Source organism: Colobus angolensis, unplaced genomic scaffold (assembly GCF_000951035.1).
Source record: "Colobus angolensis palliatus isolate OR3802 unplaced genomic scaffold, Cang.pa_1.0 Scaffold473, whole genome shotgun sequence".
NCBI classification, from domain to species: domain Eukaryota; kingdom Metazoa; phylum Chordata; class Mammalia; order Primates; family Cercopithecidae; genus Colobus; species Colobus angolensis.
Genome location: NW_012118188.1, coordinates 1,661,289 through 1,678,827, shown reverse-complemented (window position 1 = coordinate 1,678,827; position 17,539 = coordinate 1,661,289). Strand labels below are relative to the sequence as shown.

Here is a 17,539-nt window from a genome sequence, read left to right as displayed (position 1 = left end):
CAGATCACGAGGTCAAGAGCTCGAGACCATCCTGGCTAACACGGTGAAACCCTGTCTCTACTAAAAATACAAAAAATTAGCTGGGCATGGTGACAGGAGGCTGAGGCAGGAGAATGGCATGAACCTGGGAGGCAGAGCTTGCAGTGAGCCAAGATGGCGCCACTGCACTCCAGTCTGGGCGACACAGCGAGACTCCGTCTCAAAAAAAAAAAAAAAAGTAAAAGGGAGAAATTCAATGTTTTCATGTATTCCTGTATTTAGCCTGAGTTGGGTTTGGTTTGGTTAGACAGGATCCAGTACATAATAGCCTAATTTGGTGGTGCCTGATCGTGTATTTTGCTCTACGGTGGCCTACATGGCAGGAATCAGAATTCCGCTTTATTGAATGCCACCAGGAAAATACGAGAGGAAGAAAACACAGAGTGAAAGGTAGCAAGCTTCTAATGGGAAGGGGCGTGGAGTAGACAGAACAAAAAGAAACCATGATTTAATAAGCCAAAGTTTGCATGTGCATGCTGCGTTTGTGAAGAATAACCCCGTGGTTACTTAGAGTTGATTTTAAGAAGTGGCAGTTGAGGCTCAGAGAGGTTTTGCAAGTGGCCCAAGGTCACACAGCTGGTGTTAGAGCCAAAATTCTAATACAAGGCTGTGTGATGCAAAAGCTGTGTCCTCTCCACTTCACCATATGGTTTCTCTCAAGGGAAGGTCGGTGTTTTAGCCATGTCCCGCCCCCATGCGTGTCCCTCCCCCACAACTTCCTAGGGCAAATTAGACATCCCTCCCTCCCATTTTCCTTCTCTGCACCTCATAGCAGGAGAAGCACAATTATAGTACTGTGAACCCAAATGCAATTCTGAGGAGCCTGGCATGTGCCTGGGATGCAGGGCTTCCACACTGCTGCGGTGGCAGCCCCAGAGCCAGGCTGGCCAGCCTGATTTACCACAATTAGCAGTAACGCTTGTGTGCTTGTACATGCAAATATCAGCCTCCCATTGACAATCCACTCAGCAAACTTCAAAGGAGACCTCCAGAGCCAGCTTGATGTCGTGGGTTTTATCACATTTAGATCCCGTATTTTTTTGACAAGTCTTGCCAATGATGCATCTTTAAAGCATTCTCAAGCTTAAAAGAAGGGCTCACTGCTTTTCCTGCAAAACCTCTGAGGAGTGTTTTTCCCTGGCCAGACCCCACCAGATTTCCTCGTGTGCATCCAGACACGGTGGACCCACTGCCAGGGAAGATTATTTACTGACATATAAAGTGGGCAATGAAAACAGGCCCCCTGAGCAAGCCATCGGGAAGCATATACTGAGAATCAACATGTGTTTGTTGCTTAAGATTCCAAACTCCCTTCTCTGATAACGGTGGTTCCCTGGGTAGAAATCTAGACCTGTTTGTGAAATTTCATGTCATTACTTATCTATAACTCAGACAGTTGACTCATGAATAATGGCAGTGCTTGCCCCACAGGGAGGTAATGAAGAAAAATGGGAAACATGGGGACTTTCCTCACCTATTAGACCTGTAGTGAGGCTCTCTGGGAGTGAGTCTTGCTATTCCTGCCACATTTTCTACTCTAAATGCTCATTCTTAATTAGTAACTGCTATTCCAGAGCTCACCTAAAAGTCAGGTGCACAAATATAAGTAATTGAAGCTACAAATTCTGAGAAACATGGCACTATAACAATCAGTGAGAATAGGCCAGGTGCAATGGCTTACTCCTGTAATTCCAGCACTTTGGGAGGCCAAGGTGGGTGAATCACTTGAGATCAGGAGTTCAAGACCAACCTGGCCAACGTGGTGAAACCCCATCTCTACTAAAAATACAAACATTAGCCAGGCATGGTGGCACACTCCTGTAGTCCCAGCTACTTGAAAGGCTGTGGCATGAGAGTCACTTGAACCCAGGAGGCAGAGGTTGCAGTGAGCCAAGATCACACCACTGCACTTCAGCCTGGGCGACAGAGCAAGACTCCATCTACAAAAGAGAAAAAAAAAAAAAAAAAAAAAGAATCAGGGATAACAACCCCAGTACAGGAAAGAACAATGGATTTCATCTAAATCTTTTCTTCAATCATAATTACTTCTCTCACGCCAACTATGTGTTGAACTTCAGCCCCCATTCTCAATAATCACAGCTCAAAAAGCATTTGCCATAACTTAGAGAAGCAAACTGAGAAAGAGACCCCTGCCCTGTTGACCCTCAGGCAGGTGACTTGTGCTTTTCCCCCATCCTCTTGGCCTTCTTATGCTTTCTCTCTGAAGAAAGATGGAAATCACATCGGACTAGCCACTGATCCCAAATCTGACACTCTGTCCAACTCTCTGAACCTCAGTCTCTTCTTCTAGGAAGCACAACTAGTAAGGCCTGACTGGTTGCTTGCGCTGTGGCATTACTGTAAGGACTAAAGTATGGAGTTTAATGTAAAGTGCTTTGGTTTTCACTACTTTTTCTGCAGACTCCCAAGATATTTTAGATCGGCTCCTTCAACTTCTCCTTAACTAAGAAAGTGACGGATGCCCCAGAAGCCATATGACTTGCCCTGCACTTCCTACCTCCTGGAGACATGGATCTGAACTCTGATTCAGCCCACATCAGCAGTCCACTCCCATGACCCTGTTACCTCCAGCCTGGTGTGGCTATAAAGACCATTCAAAGATAAGCCAATATATACAGTCACAGAAACAGAGAAACAAATGCTTTTGTAGCTACTATCCTTTCTCTTTAACAGGGTGCCATCTCCTGCCCTGCAAACAGAAGTAAAGAGCCATTGGGCATGACTCTATAACCAAAGGCAATGTGCAAAGATAGTGTAAACAGACAGCAGGCAATGTAAGGCTCCATTTCCAGAAGGACTAAGAGCAAGACATTCTTCTCCTAAAGCCAAAGAGCTTGCTTCTCAATCACCAATTGCACAGTGCATCCCATTGCAGAACCACTGAATATTTAATTTCACCCCACCCTCACATGATTAAAGATCACAGGAGACTCTCTCACAGTCCCAAAAGTCACTGGTGACTTCAAGATTCAGACTTCCAAGACTCAGTTAATTTCAGCTCTCCTAAGTTAATTCTAACTGTGAAAATTACACATCTTCTATTTTCTCTGCAGCAAATGTTCTACTCAATCTCCTAACTTCAGCCCAGGCAACCCAAGTGCAGGTTTATACTGATGGAAACTTCTCCTTGTTTTCCAACAGAAGGTGTGTTTAGCAGGACCTCTGCACCGTACCAGAGCCTGTTGTCAGTACAGTGAGGGCAAATCATAACTCTGAGTTCTGACAAAAGTGAAATCTGGAAGATTAATAGGTGTTCAATTTAAGGAAATGTTAAGTAAGTTTATCATGCATTCCCACACAAAGAGGACAACAGCAATATATTCCACAACAGTAAAGCAAAATCAGCACAATTATCCCAAGTAAACTAAATAAGAAGGCTTTCCATGAACTGGGTAATTGTTAAAACCAAGCTGATATGTGGTCACTAGCCAATTCCAATACATGCCCAGAATTAGAATACTGATCCAGATCTTTACATTAGCCATCCCTCTTATTTCTTCTGAGCAACAGCCATAGATCACTGGTTGATTCTCAGGAATAAGCAGGGTCTGTCTAAATTGCAGAAGAAACTCAAAAACAACAGATGAGACTAGAATCTAATAACTGGTGTATCACAGTTTTTGAAACAACTTCTCTCTCTAGCTTCCATTTTTACCAAAGACAAATCACAGTGGGACCAATTTGTTTGCCATAAAGTTTTAATCTTATTATATTTGGCCTGATTATAAGTGATATATAAAGTGCAGCAAAAATAATTATTTGCCACATAGGCTCTTTTTAAAATTAGTTTTGATGGAACTTTAATTTATAAAGAATCTCAAATTAGGCTTCGTAAAGCCTTGGGTCAGCCACAGATTTATCTGTGCCTGAAAATGTCTGTATAAGTTGGGTGCATTCCTTTCTTCTTGATGTCCCAAGATAACCTGGGGCTCCTGGGCCTGTCAGAAAGTGACAATTTCACTTACCACAGGTCAGGAACCCCATACAGAGACTGCATAGACAAGGAATGAGGTCAGTTTTCCCAAGTAGCTTTTATTGGCTCTGTAAGTCAACTTTGATCCCTTAAAGCAGTCTGTTTGTATCTGAAAGCACACCATTCTAGTCAAAGCCTTCACAAAATAAGCAGTTTCTTTAATTGTGTCCTGTTACAAAAGAAAAGATTCTTACTGCACTTATGCAAATAACTGTATTGCCATTAGTTAAGAATACTCCCAAATAGTTTTCAAATTCTGGAGAAATCAGGTAAAAAGAAAGACATGCTCCAAATTTTGTCTACAGTAGTATACTTTATTCAGTTGTTAAAAGCAGTTAATGCTTTCCAAAGGAAAAGTTTTCTTGACTCTGAAAACCAAAACAGAAAGGATCAGCAATGTTTTAAGCAAAAAGTCATAAAAAGATTGTTTTGGTCTTTTATTAGTTTAGTCCATGCTATTAACTCTTGTTTTGCCTGATATTGGGCCACATTCCTTATGAATATGTTAAGTTTCTATGAGAATCCTGGAAGTTTTTTTGTGTTTTCTTTTCTATTTCAATGGCACAATTTTCTTTTTCTTTTTTTCCTTTTTTTTTTTCTGAGATGGAGTTTCTCTCTTATCGCTCAGGCTAGAGTACAATGGTGCAATCTCGGCTCACTGCAACCTCTGCCTCCCAGGTTCAAGCGATTCTCCTGCCTCAGCCTCCCAAGTAACTGGGATTGCAGGTGCATGCCACCATGCCTGGCTGATTTTTGTATTTTTAATAGAGATGGCATTTCACCATGCTGGCCAGGCTGGTCTCGAACTCCTGACCTCAAGTGATCTGCCTGAGTCTCCCAAATTGCTGGGATTACAGGTGTGAGCCACCATGCCCAGCCAATGGCACAATTTTCAAAGTTATCAGAGGCTTGCATTTTAGAGTACCCATCAGAGTCCTATAGCTGATTATAAACCACCTTTTGAAAAGGATTAAAAACAAGACAACAATTGTCTGTGGGTGACAAAAGTCTTAGGACAGCCAATTAAATATGCAATTGACAAAGAAATTTGGTTACCTCTGTAGCACACAATAATGTAACATAAGAACTATAATTATGACTGATAATGTACACTAAGTCATATCAGAATTATAGGAGTTTTGCATAATTTTGGAACACATACCAATAACACATTTATATAAGTATAGCCCAAAGAAAGCCAAATAGTATTTCATATTTGACAGTGCTTCCTGTATGATTTTAATATACCAAATAAGCCAAATATGTCACTTTTGGATTTTAGGGGACCTAATATCTAGAAGGACTAATCAGATCAGAAAGACTTACTTTAGAATTTCATTTTGGAACGTTCATCAAATATAAAAGGTTTGAACAGTTGATATTACAAAATAGAATCCCAGGTCACCATAAAGCATTTATTTAACCAAAATGATAACTCAAAGATTTCAAATGGGTAAAAACGTTTACTCATTGATATAGGGCAGACTTGGGTTTCCAAATGATCTGTCACTTTTTTCGCCCTTATTTTTCCTATAGTTTATTTAAAAAGCAAACAAAAATCTTTCATTATCTTGTAATATTACATGAAAATCTTATTCAAGAGAGAAAGCTAAATTTCACCTTTGCATTAGTGTACTATTAATATTAAACCCAATTCTTAATAAAACTTTAGATAAATCTTCCCAGTCTTAATCAGTTTGACCATAAGGTAAGATTCTCATAAACCTTTTATAACCTTTTACAATTTTCTGTTACAGAGCAGATCAGTGCTCTAGAAAACTCTGCTGTGCTTTTTAATCCTAATGTTTAACTTACAAAAATAATAATAATAATATCCCTTCAACTTTAGCCAATGTTTACACACAGAATTTCTTTTACAATGTTAATCTTTCATATACCTTTCACAACTTGCTCATACTTCAGCTTTTTCCTATTCAACTTAAAACAATCCTTTAATCCACTAAAGTAAGCAAAAAAACAAAACAAAACAAAAAAAACAAAAAAAAAAACAAAACTGTACTCCCATGCCTTCCTATAATCTTTTACCAAAAACACATTTTGCTTTCCTTACATATCTTGTATGTAAAACTGTTTCTCCGGTAATCTCAGGTACATATGTTACAGTGTTAACTCTTAGTAACTTTTAGTTTTGATTAAAAACCTGACATGGTTAACTCCACATGTCCCCAGGCCTTACCTAGCATCTAATGTTCCAAAGCAGGTAAATTGAACAATTATCAAAACTCAAAGAACCAGTTTATGTTGTTTAGTAGAAAACAGTATCAAACCTGCCTAATTTAGACCACATGTCCAAATTTTGAAGACATTTTTATTTTATCAATGATCTTTAACACTATCTTTATTTCCCAAAGATTACTAAAGTCACTTGAACTCAAAGGCATTAAAGTTTCCATTTTTCTGACAATGTATTTGATTTAAGGACTTATTTTTCTTTAAACCAATGAATTAGAACTCTTTTATATAAACATCACACACAGAACACATTTAAATACACAGAACACATATAAATATCCAGTAGTTGTAGGATTTTTGTTTTCATTTGTCAGTTTTTAAGTTTTTCTTTCAAGCATGCAGCTTCTAGGTCCAAATAAGGAGGCACAGCTGGAAGGCCAAACAGATCTCCAAAAATCAAGAATCCCATATTTATACCAAATACTGGATCCCCCAAAATGGAACACTATGCGACCAGACAGTACAATGCTTTCACCAAGCATTTCACTGCAAGGATGTTCCCCAAAGGCTGGTGGCCAACCTAAAGCAAATCAGCCCATCCTCCATTCACAGGTGGATGCCCAAGAGCATGCTTTTTTTCATTTAAATGTGAAAAGAAGTAAGTATTGGCCTGTAGTAATAACCACTCATATAAGCAACTGCCATCACTAAAAGTATACATCCTACCTAGGTAATACACACCAATGCTAAAGGTTCTCTCAAAATGCAAAGTAATTTCTGATGCCCCCAAAAGTCACAAAGGTCAGGTAATGTGAGGTAAAACAGAGCAGAGCCTTGGATTCTGAGGGGTCCTGTCTGCTTACAGTTCTGGGGGTTCCATGAAGAAAACAGAGGTTTCTCCCAAAACGAGGTCTGTGACACCTTCTGTTTCCTCCCAAGGATTCCCAGGCTGTCAGAAATTATCTTAGGTCCTCTAATATGGGCATTAAAGGGGGCAAAAAGATGGAATGGAGAAATAATTCAGACCACTGAGAAGAAAAACAAACAACAAACACACAAAAAACTTTCTCTTAAAAAAATAAGGTCCAAGAAGAAAAAAATCATAAAGCTCTTTTAAATATATACATATATGTGTGTGTATATATATAATATGAATATGGAATATCCATTTTTAATTAAGCTGACTTTTAATTATAGAGGTCCTTTTAAAAAATCCTTTTAAATCCCTTAATACTAGACTCTAGCCAGGACAAATAGCCAACATCTCTGGCTTTTAAGCCTTTTTTTAAAGGTATTTTCCCCAGTGAAACCAACAGGCCTTAACCAAGGTTATAACTTAACCATGGACACAAGAGGTGTCTCCAAAAAGATGACAAGCAATTTTTACAAGACCCAGCATTACCCCTAAGGTAGCTCACAGAAAAAAAAATTCAAATGAAAAAATCAGAAACTGTCAATGCAGACAAAAAGAATAAATGACAAAAGTCCCAGAAGTAGCAAACTGGAAACCTCTCATTCCCTAAACCAGGAACTGAACCCAGGCCACCACCATGAAAGAACAAAGGCTTAGCTATTGAGCCACAGCCTGAAACAAGCACTGTATTGCTTTTCCTAAAAGGAGTCTAGGGAAGTCAGTTTTGAGCTTACAAAGGATACACTTTTTCAAGCGAAAAGGAACAGATATAAATCTGAGAGGCCTTCAAAGGAAACAGATTCTAGAATTAAAAGTCAGTATTTCTTGCAATCTTACTGAAAGCCAACCAATACTTTAAGACAAACTTGTTTTAACATAGGGCACCAAAATTTAGATAGACTATTATAAATAAATTTCCTGGCTGGGCATATGAGTTGGCTCATGCCTGTAATCCCAGCATTTTGGGAGGCCGAAGTGGGTGGATCACTTGAGGTCAGGAGTTCAAGACCAGCCTGACCAACATGATGAAACCCCATCTCTACTGAAAATACAAAATTAGCCAAGCGTGGTGGTGCATGCCTGTAATCCTGGCTACTCAGGAGGCTGAGACAGGAGAATCGCTTGAATCCAGAAGGCGGAGGTTGCAGTGAACCAAGATCATGCCATTGCATCCAGCATGGGCAACAAGAGCAAAACTTATTCTCAAAATTAATTAATTAATTAATTAATTTCCTTTCAGTTATGGCTAATTACATCTAAATTTTAAATCTCTTTTATAAATTTTACCATGACTTATACAGGTCATCTACAACATGCTTGGACTTTCTGACTTGTCCTATATTTCCTTCTTCTCTAAACAATCAGTCATTCTACCTTAGGACAAGAATTTATCATATAAGATCCTTTCTCATAAAATTTATTTATAACCTTCCTGACCAAAATACATCTTCATATTCATAACTTTCCTCACATCTCTCTCCACTACTTATTGTTTTTTATTTCTTTCTACTTGTTTTTATTTTCTTTCTAAACTTGTATTTTAAACCCCACATATAAATGACATCTGAATTGGCCAAAAAGAATTTATTTTCACTAACAGCATATCTTCTTTGGCACATTTATACAGAGTTATATATGAATTTTTAGTAACTCTAAATTTTAGCAAACTTAAGTTACATGAGCTTGAGAAATGCTTGGACTTATTTACTTTTTTTATGAGCACTCTTTTATTTATAAGCCAATTTGGTACCCTTTAGACACAATATATAACACAATAAATGTACATACACATAAACACATCTAGACATTTATACACACACATAAACATAGATCCAATAGCTTTTATCTTTGAGCTCTAGCCATAACGTAGAAACGCAAATGCACTATTTTATAAAAGATAGCTGGACCCAAATTATTTCCCTGACAAAACTGGGACTTATCCAAATGGCTAAACTTTGCTAATCTGAATTTGCTCCAATTGCCTAAAAGGCACCCTAGTGACGAGTCCTTTGGGACTCGCCACTGTCCCTTTGTCTAACAAGGATCTCTACTAGACACAAAGTTTTTCTAAGTATGGGGAGAGTCCAATTATTTTCCCCTGCAAATTCCCACCTCCTGGAGCAAAAAATTAAATGAAGTGACAATAAGAAAATGCTTTTACAGAAAATGATAATTTTAGAGTAGAAAACAAGAAAAGGCAAGACTAAGATTCCTCTTAGGTGGGACTCTAACCCATAATGCTAAAGGGGAATGCCAATGCCAAACACCCTGGAGCATCCAAACGCCACAAAACCTGGAGTATCAGCTAACAAGGGTCCCCACACCAAATGCCAAAAACCCCAGAGCATCTAGGGGATGGCCAATAGTGAACCCCGAAAGTATGAGACCTAACATAATTGGAGCTACAGAATGATGACTCTGGTGTCCCAGGGTCAACACAACAGGAGAACTCTCACAACCAAATGTCCTGCCTTAAACAATTGGCAAATAGCCAAGGCAAAGACAACAAACATGAAATAAGCATATCAGCCTGAAGAGTAGAGAAGTCAAACAGCCAGTCATTAGAAACTAAAGACAGGCCAGGTATAGTGGCTCATGCCTATAATCCCAGTACTTTGAGAAACTGAGGCAGGCAGATTGTTTGAGCCCAGGAGTTCAAGACCAGTCTGGGCAGCATGGCAAAACCCTGTCTCTACAAACAAAACCCACAAAATTTAGCCAGGTATGGTGGTGCATGCCTTATAGTCCCAGCTACTCAGGAGCTGAGGTGGAAGGATCACTTGAGCCTGTGAGGTCCAGGCTGCAATGAGCAATGATTATGCCACTGCACTCCAGCCTGGGCAACAGAGCAAAATACTATCTCTAAAAATAAATAAATAAATAAATAAATTAATTAATTAATTAAAATTTTTTAAAGAAACTAAAGAGAAAAGGTCTCAGAAAAGGGATGACAAGGTGGGTTGCAAAAGATGTGACCAGCCAGGCATGCTCCCATCTGGGGCAGCCAGACAACAGGAGGCCACTATCAGGCTGCTAAGCCAGAGGCCTCACAGCCACTTTCCCATCCGTCCAAAATAAAGAACATTAGAAAGGACAAAGGAGCCAATTTGAAGGGAAAAAAATGTTAGCAAGCTGAATCTGGGCAAGGAGAGACTCACCCACTAGTGAAGCCCACACAGTGCCAATCAGTCTTAATTTAAAGTCAATGGGAGGTCACCATTGTCCCGTCATTGGTCACCAGAAAAGATATCATAGGGTGAACCTCAACATTGGGGTTCAACCTGGGAGGTCACAAAGTTTCTTGGCTTCATGCAGGAAGGAATTCAAGAGCAAGCCAAAGAGTAAAATAACAGCAAATATATTAAGAAAGTAAAGGAATAAAAAAGTGGCTACTCCATGGGCACAGCAACTGCATGGCTGCTTGAGTGAGTATACCTATAGTTATTTCTTGATTGTATGCTCAACAAGCAGTATAAGATTCACGAGTTTTCCCTGAAAGGGGCAGGTAATTCCCAGGACTGAGGGTTTCTCCCCTTTTTAGACCGTACAGAGTATCTTTGGTCATTGCTATGGCATTTGTAAACTGCCATGGCACCGGTGGGAATGTCATTTAACATGGCAATGCATTATAATTAGTGTATAATAAGCAGTAGGGATGACCAGAGGTCACTTTCATCACCATCTTCATTTTGGCGGATTTTGGCCAGCTTCTTCACCGCATCCTGGTTTTGCCGGCTTATTTATTTATTTATTTTTGAGACAGGGTATCATTCTGTCACCCAGGCTGGAGTGCAGTGGCCTGATCTCAGCTCTCTGCAGCCTCCATCCTCCCATCTCAGTCTGCACCCCCAACCACCCCTCAGACCAGTAGCTGGGACTACAGGCCTGCACCATCATGCCCAGCTCATGTTTTTAAAATTATTGTTTGTAGAGACAAGGTCTCACTATGTTGTCCAGGTTCGTCTTGAAATCCTGGGCTCAAGCAATCTTCCTGCCTTGGCCTCCCAAAGTACTGGGATTACAGGAATGAGCCATCAGACCTGGCCTGCAACCTGTTTTATCACTGGGGTCTTTATGACCTTTATCTATCAACTCCTATTCCAACTCCTATCTCTCCTGTGACTACAAATGCCTAACCTCCTGGGAATGCAGCCCAGCAGGTCTCATCCTCTTCTTACTTAGGCCCTATTCAAGATGAAGACACTCTGGTAAGAACTCCTCTGATGCTAACTCATACAATGGAGTGAGCCTAATGGGACTCAATGTGTTCCATCATTGACTTTGGAAGCTAAAATACGTGTGCATGTGATTCCTGAGTAAACTAGTTTAAAAAAAGAGAGAGTAAGAGAGAAATTCAATGTATTCCTGTATTGCTGTGTTTATCCCTAGTTGGGTTTAGTTTGGTTGGAGAGGATCCAGAAGATAATAGCCTAAACAAAGTTTTTGGTGGTACCTAATCATGCATTTCTCCTGTAAGGTGGCCTGCTTTGCAGAAATCAGATTTCTGCTTTATTGAACGCCACCAGGAAAATGAGAGAGGAAGAAAACAGAGTAAAAGGTGGAAGGCCCCTAACAGGAAGGGGAGTGGGGTACGTAGAAAACAAAATAAGAGAATGAGAAACCATTATTTACTAAGCCAAAGTTTGCATGTACATGCTGTGTTTGTGAAGAATAACCCTTAGAGATTACTTAGAGTTGATTTTAAGAAGTGGCAGTTGAGGCTCAGAGAAGTTTTGCAAATGACCCAAAGTCACACAGCCAGTGACAGAGCCAGGATTCGAACACAAGGTCTGTGTGATACAAAGGGTATGCCCTCTCCACTTCACCATATGGTCTCTCTCAAGGGAAGGTCAGTGTTTTAGCCATATCCCACCCCCGTGTGCCGTCTGCCTGACTATTTCCTAGGGCAAATTACACCTCCTCCTTCCATTTTCCTCCTTTGCTCACCACAGCAGGAGAAACACAATTACAGTGCTGTGAACCCAAATGCAATTCACACAATGCTGGCTGGCTGATGGCCTCTGAGGATGCTGACATGTGCCTGGGATGCAGGGCTTCCATACTGCTGCGGTGGCAGGCACAGTGGGCCCCAGAGCCAGGCTGACCAGCCTGATTTACCACAATTAGCAGTAACGCACGTTTGTGTGTTTTGTACATGTAAATATCAGCCTCCCACTGACAATCCACTCAGCAAACTTCAAAGAAGGCTTCCAGAGCCAGCTTGATGTCTTTGGTTTTATCACATTTAGATCCCATATTTCTTTGGCAAGACTTGCCAAAGATGCATCTTTAAAGCATTCTTGAGCTTAAAAGAAGGGCTCACTGCTTTTCCTGTGCAAGCTCTAAGCAGTGCTTTGCCCTGGCCAGACACTCCCAGATTTCCTTCAGTGCCTCCAGATACAGTGCCTCTGCCAGGAAAGATTATTTACTGACATATAAAGTGGCCAATGAGGCCAGGCGTATTGGCTCACGCCTGTAATCCCAACACTTTGGAAGGCTGAGGTGGGCAGATCCCTTGAGGCCAGGAGTTCGAGACCATCCTGGCCAACAAGGTGAAATCCCATCTCTACTAAAAATACAAAAAATGAGCCAGGCATGGAGGCAGGTACCTATAATGCCAGCTACTCAGGAGGCTGAGGCAGGAGAATGGCTTCAACCCAGTAGGCGGAGGTTGCAGTGAGCCAAGATCTTGCCACTGCACTCCCGCCTAGATGACAGAGCAAGATTCCATCTCAAAAAAAGTAGGCAATGGAAACAGGCCCTCTGAACAAGCCATCAGGAGGCAAGAGAATAAACATGTTTGTTGCTTAAGATTCCAAACTCCCGTCTCCAATAACAGTGGCTCCCTGGGTAGAAATCTAGGCCTGTTTGCGAAGTTTCTTTTTTTCTTTTTTTTTTTTGTTTTACATAGAGTCTCGCACTGTCACCTGGGCTGGAGTGCAGTGGCGTGATCTCGGCTCATTGCAACCTCTGCCTCCCAAGTTCAAGCGATTCTCCTGTCTCAGCCTCCTGAGTAGCTGGTACTACAGGTGCCCACCACCATGGCCAGCTAATTTATTGTATTTTTAGTACAGACAGGGTTTCGCCACGTTGGCCAGGCTGGTCTCGATGGCACCCTGTTAAAGAGAAAGGATAGTAGCTGTAAAAGCATTTGTTTCTCTGTTTCTGTGACTGTATATGTTGGTCTCCTTTCACCAGATGTCTGCTCTCCTTTCACCAGATATTTAACCATGGGAGAACAAAATGACATATCCTTTTGAATGTCACCAAACGGGTGTGACTCCTAATGGCACAACCTTAGGAGTAGCAGTAGCAGTTTGAGCATTCAGCTTGAGGTTACCAAGACCCCAACGTAAGTGTCCTCACTCAGAAACGAGAACACCAATACCCCCCACTACCTTCATCACAGGCCTGCTCTGATAATATGTTCACTATGTAAATGCAAAGCATTAACAATTCACCTGTCTCAGCTTCCCAAAGTGCGGGGATTACAGGCGTGAGCCACTGTGCTCAGCGTGTTTGTGAAGTTTCATGTCACTACTTAACTATAACTCAGACAGGTGACTCACGAATAATGGCAGTGCTTGCCCCACAGGGAGGTAATGAAGAAAAATGGGAAAGATGGGGACTTTCCTCACCTATCAGACCTGTAGTGAGGCTCTTTGGCAGTGAATCTGGCTGTTCCTGCCACTTTTTCTACTCTAAATGCTCATCCTTAATTAGTAACTGCTATTCCGGAGCTCATCTAAAGTCAGGTGTGCAAATATAAGTAACTGAAGCTACAAATTCTGAGAAACATGGCACTACTAAGAATCCATGAGAACAGCCCCCTTTGCAGGGAAGAACGATAGATTTCAACCAAATCTTTTCTTCAATCATGATTACTTCCCTCATGCCAACTACATGTTGAACTTCAACCCCCATCTTCAATAATCACAGCTCAAAAAGTGTTTGCCATAACTTAGAGAAACAAACTGAGAAAGAGATCCCTGCCCTGTTGACCCTCAGACAGGTGAACTTGTGCTTTTCCCCCATCCTCTATGCTTTCTCTCAGAAGAAAGGATGGAAATCACATTGGACTAGCCACTGATTGCAAATCTGACACTCTGTCCAACTCTCTGAGCCTCAGTCTCTTCTTCTAGGAAGCACTAGTAAGGCCTGACTGGCTGCTTGCCTTGTGGCATTATTTTAAGGACTAAATTATAGAGTTTTAATTGAAAGTGCTTTAATTTTCACGACTTTTTCTGCAGACTCCCAAGATATTTTAGATCGGCTCCTTCAACTTCTCCTTAACTAAGAAAGTGACGGATGCCCCAGAAGCAACATGACCTGCCTTGCACCTCCTGCCTCCTGGAGACATGGATCTGAACTGTGATTCAGCCCACACCAGCAGTCCACTCCCATGACCCTGTTACCTCCAGCCTGCTGTAGCTATAAAGACCATTCAAAGATGAGCCAACATATACAGTCACAGAAACAGAGAAACAAATGCTTTTGTAGCTACTATCCTTTCTCTTTAACAGGGTGCCATCTCCTGCCCTTAAAACAGAAGTAAAGAGCCATTGAACACAACTGTATAACCAAAGGCAGTGTAAACAGACAGCAGGCAACACAAGGCTCTATTTCCAGAAGGACTAAGAGCAAGACATTCTTCTCCTAAAGCCAAAAAGCTTGCTTCTCAATCACCAATTGCACAGTGCATCCCACTGCAGAACCACTGAATATTTAATTTCACCCCACCCTCACATGATTAAAGACCACAGGAGACTCTCTCATAATCCCAAAGCCACTGGTGACTTCAAGATTCAGATTTCCGAGGTTCAGCTAATTTCAGCTCTCCTAAGTTAATTCTAACTGTGAAAATTACACATCTTCCCTTTTCTACGCAGTCTCCTAACTTCAGCCCAGGCAACCCAAGTGCAGGTCTACACTGATGGAAACTTCTCCCTGTTTTCCAGCAGAGGGTGTGTTTACCAGGACCTCTGCACCCTACCAGAGCCTGTTTTGTTGTTTTGATCTCCAGGAGCTCCATCAGACATTCCAGTAACGGGAGGAGGCTGGAGTGTTTTTACACAGGAGCGTTTTATGGGACAATCTGGGCTCATAAACGTGTGTGCTCTACTTTCACCAGATATTTAACCACGGGAGAATAAAATGACATATCCTTTTGAATGTCACCAAACGGGTGTGACTCCTAATGGCACAACCTTAGGAGTAGCAGTAGCAGTTTGAGCATTCGGCTTGAGGTCACCAAGGCCCCGACATAGATCTCCTCACTCAGAAACGGGAATACCAATACCCCCCGCTACCTTCCTCACAGGCCTGCTCTGATAATATGTTCACTATGTAAATACAAAGCATTAATAACCAAGGCGAAACACAACACAAATTTCCACGAAATAAAAATGCTGTCTTCCAGCAATTCTTGTAGCCTCACAGGAAAAGAAAATCAGTCACCTATTACGGTCCTACAGAGGGGGAAAAAAAAAAAAGCACCTCCTAATGCCAGTGCTAGCTTGGAGTCTCCGCAAAGCCCATTCTCACAGCGGGTCGCGGTAGTTCTTGCAAGTGGCCAGCAGATGGCAGTGTTGGTCGAAGGACGTGCGTCCAGGGGTTGCAACACAGACGCGTCTGCCAGAAATTCTGAGCTCCACTATCCCAAATCTTAACTTCCAGTCTCCCCCTTCCTTAGGCTGTACTTTTAGCTTTCGTGGAGACCTCAGTTGAAAGCCCGCGGGGTTTGAGCAGAAATACGAAAACTGCTGTTGAAAATGGCTAAATCTCCTCGGGACCCCATAAGAATTCGGGGTAGGCGGACATCTCCCCATTGTCCCCATCACCATCCCCATCACTGGGAGCGGGTGCGCTGGGACAGCGGGGCTTCGGGAGCCGGGAAGACGACGCTGCCGGACCAGGCCGCAGAGACACAGCCGGACTCGCTACTCGGGTTCTGTGAAACCCACACTCTCTACACCTCAGCATTTCCGCCCCCTCGGGGCGGGAGACCGCCTTGGCCGCGACGCCGTTCCCGGGTTGCGCTGCCCTATCTGTCCGCCCGCCACTGCCGCCCCTCATAAACCAGCCTGGCGAAGGCCGCGACGGCCGCGCAGCCCGGGAACCGCGGGCGGATTGGAAACTACTGTTCCCGTTGCACAATAACGCAGGGTCGAATAACAAACAAACAGCAACAGACCGCCCCAGGGGCAAGGGAGCTGGCGAGGGGCTGGAACGCAGAAGACGGCGCCTGCGTCCCGAGAACGCACGGGACCCATCCTCCTCCATCCTCCCCTGCTTCTCCCACATTGAACTAAAAGGACGCTCCATTCTCAATCCAAACCCAGCGACCTCGGCCCCCTCTCGTCCACCCGGCGCTTCCTGGGCCCACACAGAGCCTGCGAGGCGTCCACTGGCAGCCCAGAGGAAAGGAAAAGTGACCCAGGTTAGCCTTCGCTCCGGGTCCCCGGGGTTCCAGCGCCGCGCTCCACTGAGATTGGGGCGCCGACCGCCTGCGGGGCTGGGGAAAGCGGGATGCGCCCCCCGAGCCCACTAGAGGGCGCGACAGCCCCGCAAATCTTACCCGGCTCGCCGGCTCGCTAGCCCGCAGCACAGGCTCCTGGTCCCCGACAGCGCTGCCGGGAGTGCTGCGCGCAGACTTCACCCGGGAGGCTCTGCGCTCGGACAGTCCAGCCCCAGCCACCGTCCGGTTTCTGACCCCGGGATCCAGAGGAACACTGCGCGGTCAGCTCTCCCCCCCGCCTCCACCACGCCCTCGGCGGCTCGGTTGTCCTGGGGTTGGTGGCGATGCCCAGCCGCTCCCGGGACCTGCGCCCATGCGCGCCGCACTCTACCTCAGAGCTGCAAAGGCCGCCACGCCCCAGGCACAACGCTCGGCGTTTGCATTGTTTTCAACTGAGACCCGAGAAGGGGCCGGGCAGGGTGTGGGGAGAGGGGGGAGAGCGGGAAGAGAGGCCGGGCGGGTGGGGAGAAAGGGGCCGAGGGGTTTAGGGTTACAGGCGCTCGCCAGCGCCTCCTATGGGCACGAGAGCCGCCCGGCCGTGGGTAGCGGCTCACATGGAATGCTGGAGAGAGCTAGCCTGCACCCTCTCGGCATTTAAGAACGGTTCCTGGCCGGGCGCGGTGGCTCACTCCTGTAATCCCAGCACTTTGGGAGGCCGAGGTGGGCGGATCACCTGAGGTCAGGAGTTCGAGACCAGCCTGGCCAACATGGTGATACTGTCTCTACTAAAAATACAAAAATGAGCCTGGCGTGGTGGCGGGCACCTGTAATCCCAGTTACTTGGAAGGCTGAGGCAGGAGAATCGCTTGAACCCGGGAGGCGGAGGTTGCAGTGAGCCGAGATCGCACCACTGCACTCCAGCCTGGGCGACAGAGTGAGACTC

General features: G+C 43.6%; 1 protein-coding gene across 2 annotated transcripts in view; it reads right to left on the bottom strand.

Moving 5' to 3' along the window:
- Positions 1-17,539, bottom strand: part of PDGFRA (platelet-derived growth factor receptor, alpha polypeptide) — a 61,867-nt gene that overhangs the window by 40,697 nt on the left and 3,631 nt on the right. The window contains exon 2 of one of the 2 annotated variants that reach the window (XM_011958766.1): positions 9,754-9,831. The exons of the other annotated variant lie outside the window; for it this stretch is intronic. Within the exon in view, the coding sequence (XP_011814156.1) occupies positions 9,754-9,816 (63 nt within the window). The 5' untranslated portion in view covers positions 9,817-9,831. The remainder of the gene's footprint in view (positions 1-9,753; positions 9,832-17,539) is intronic. 2 annotated transcript variants of the gene reach the window in all.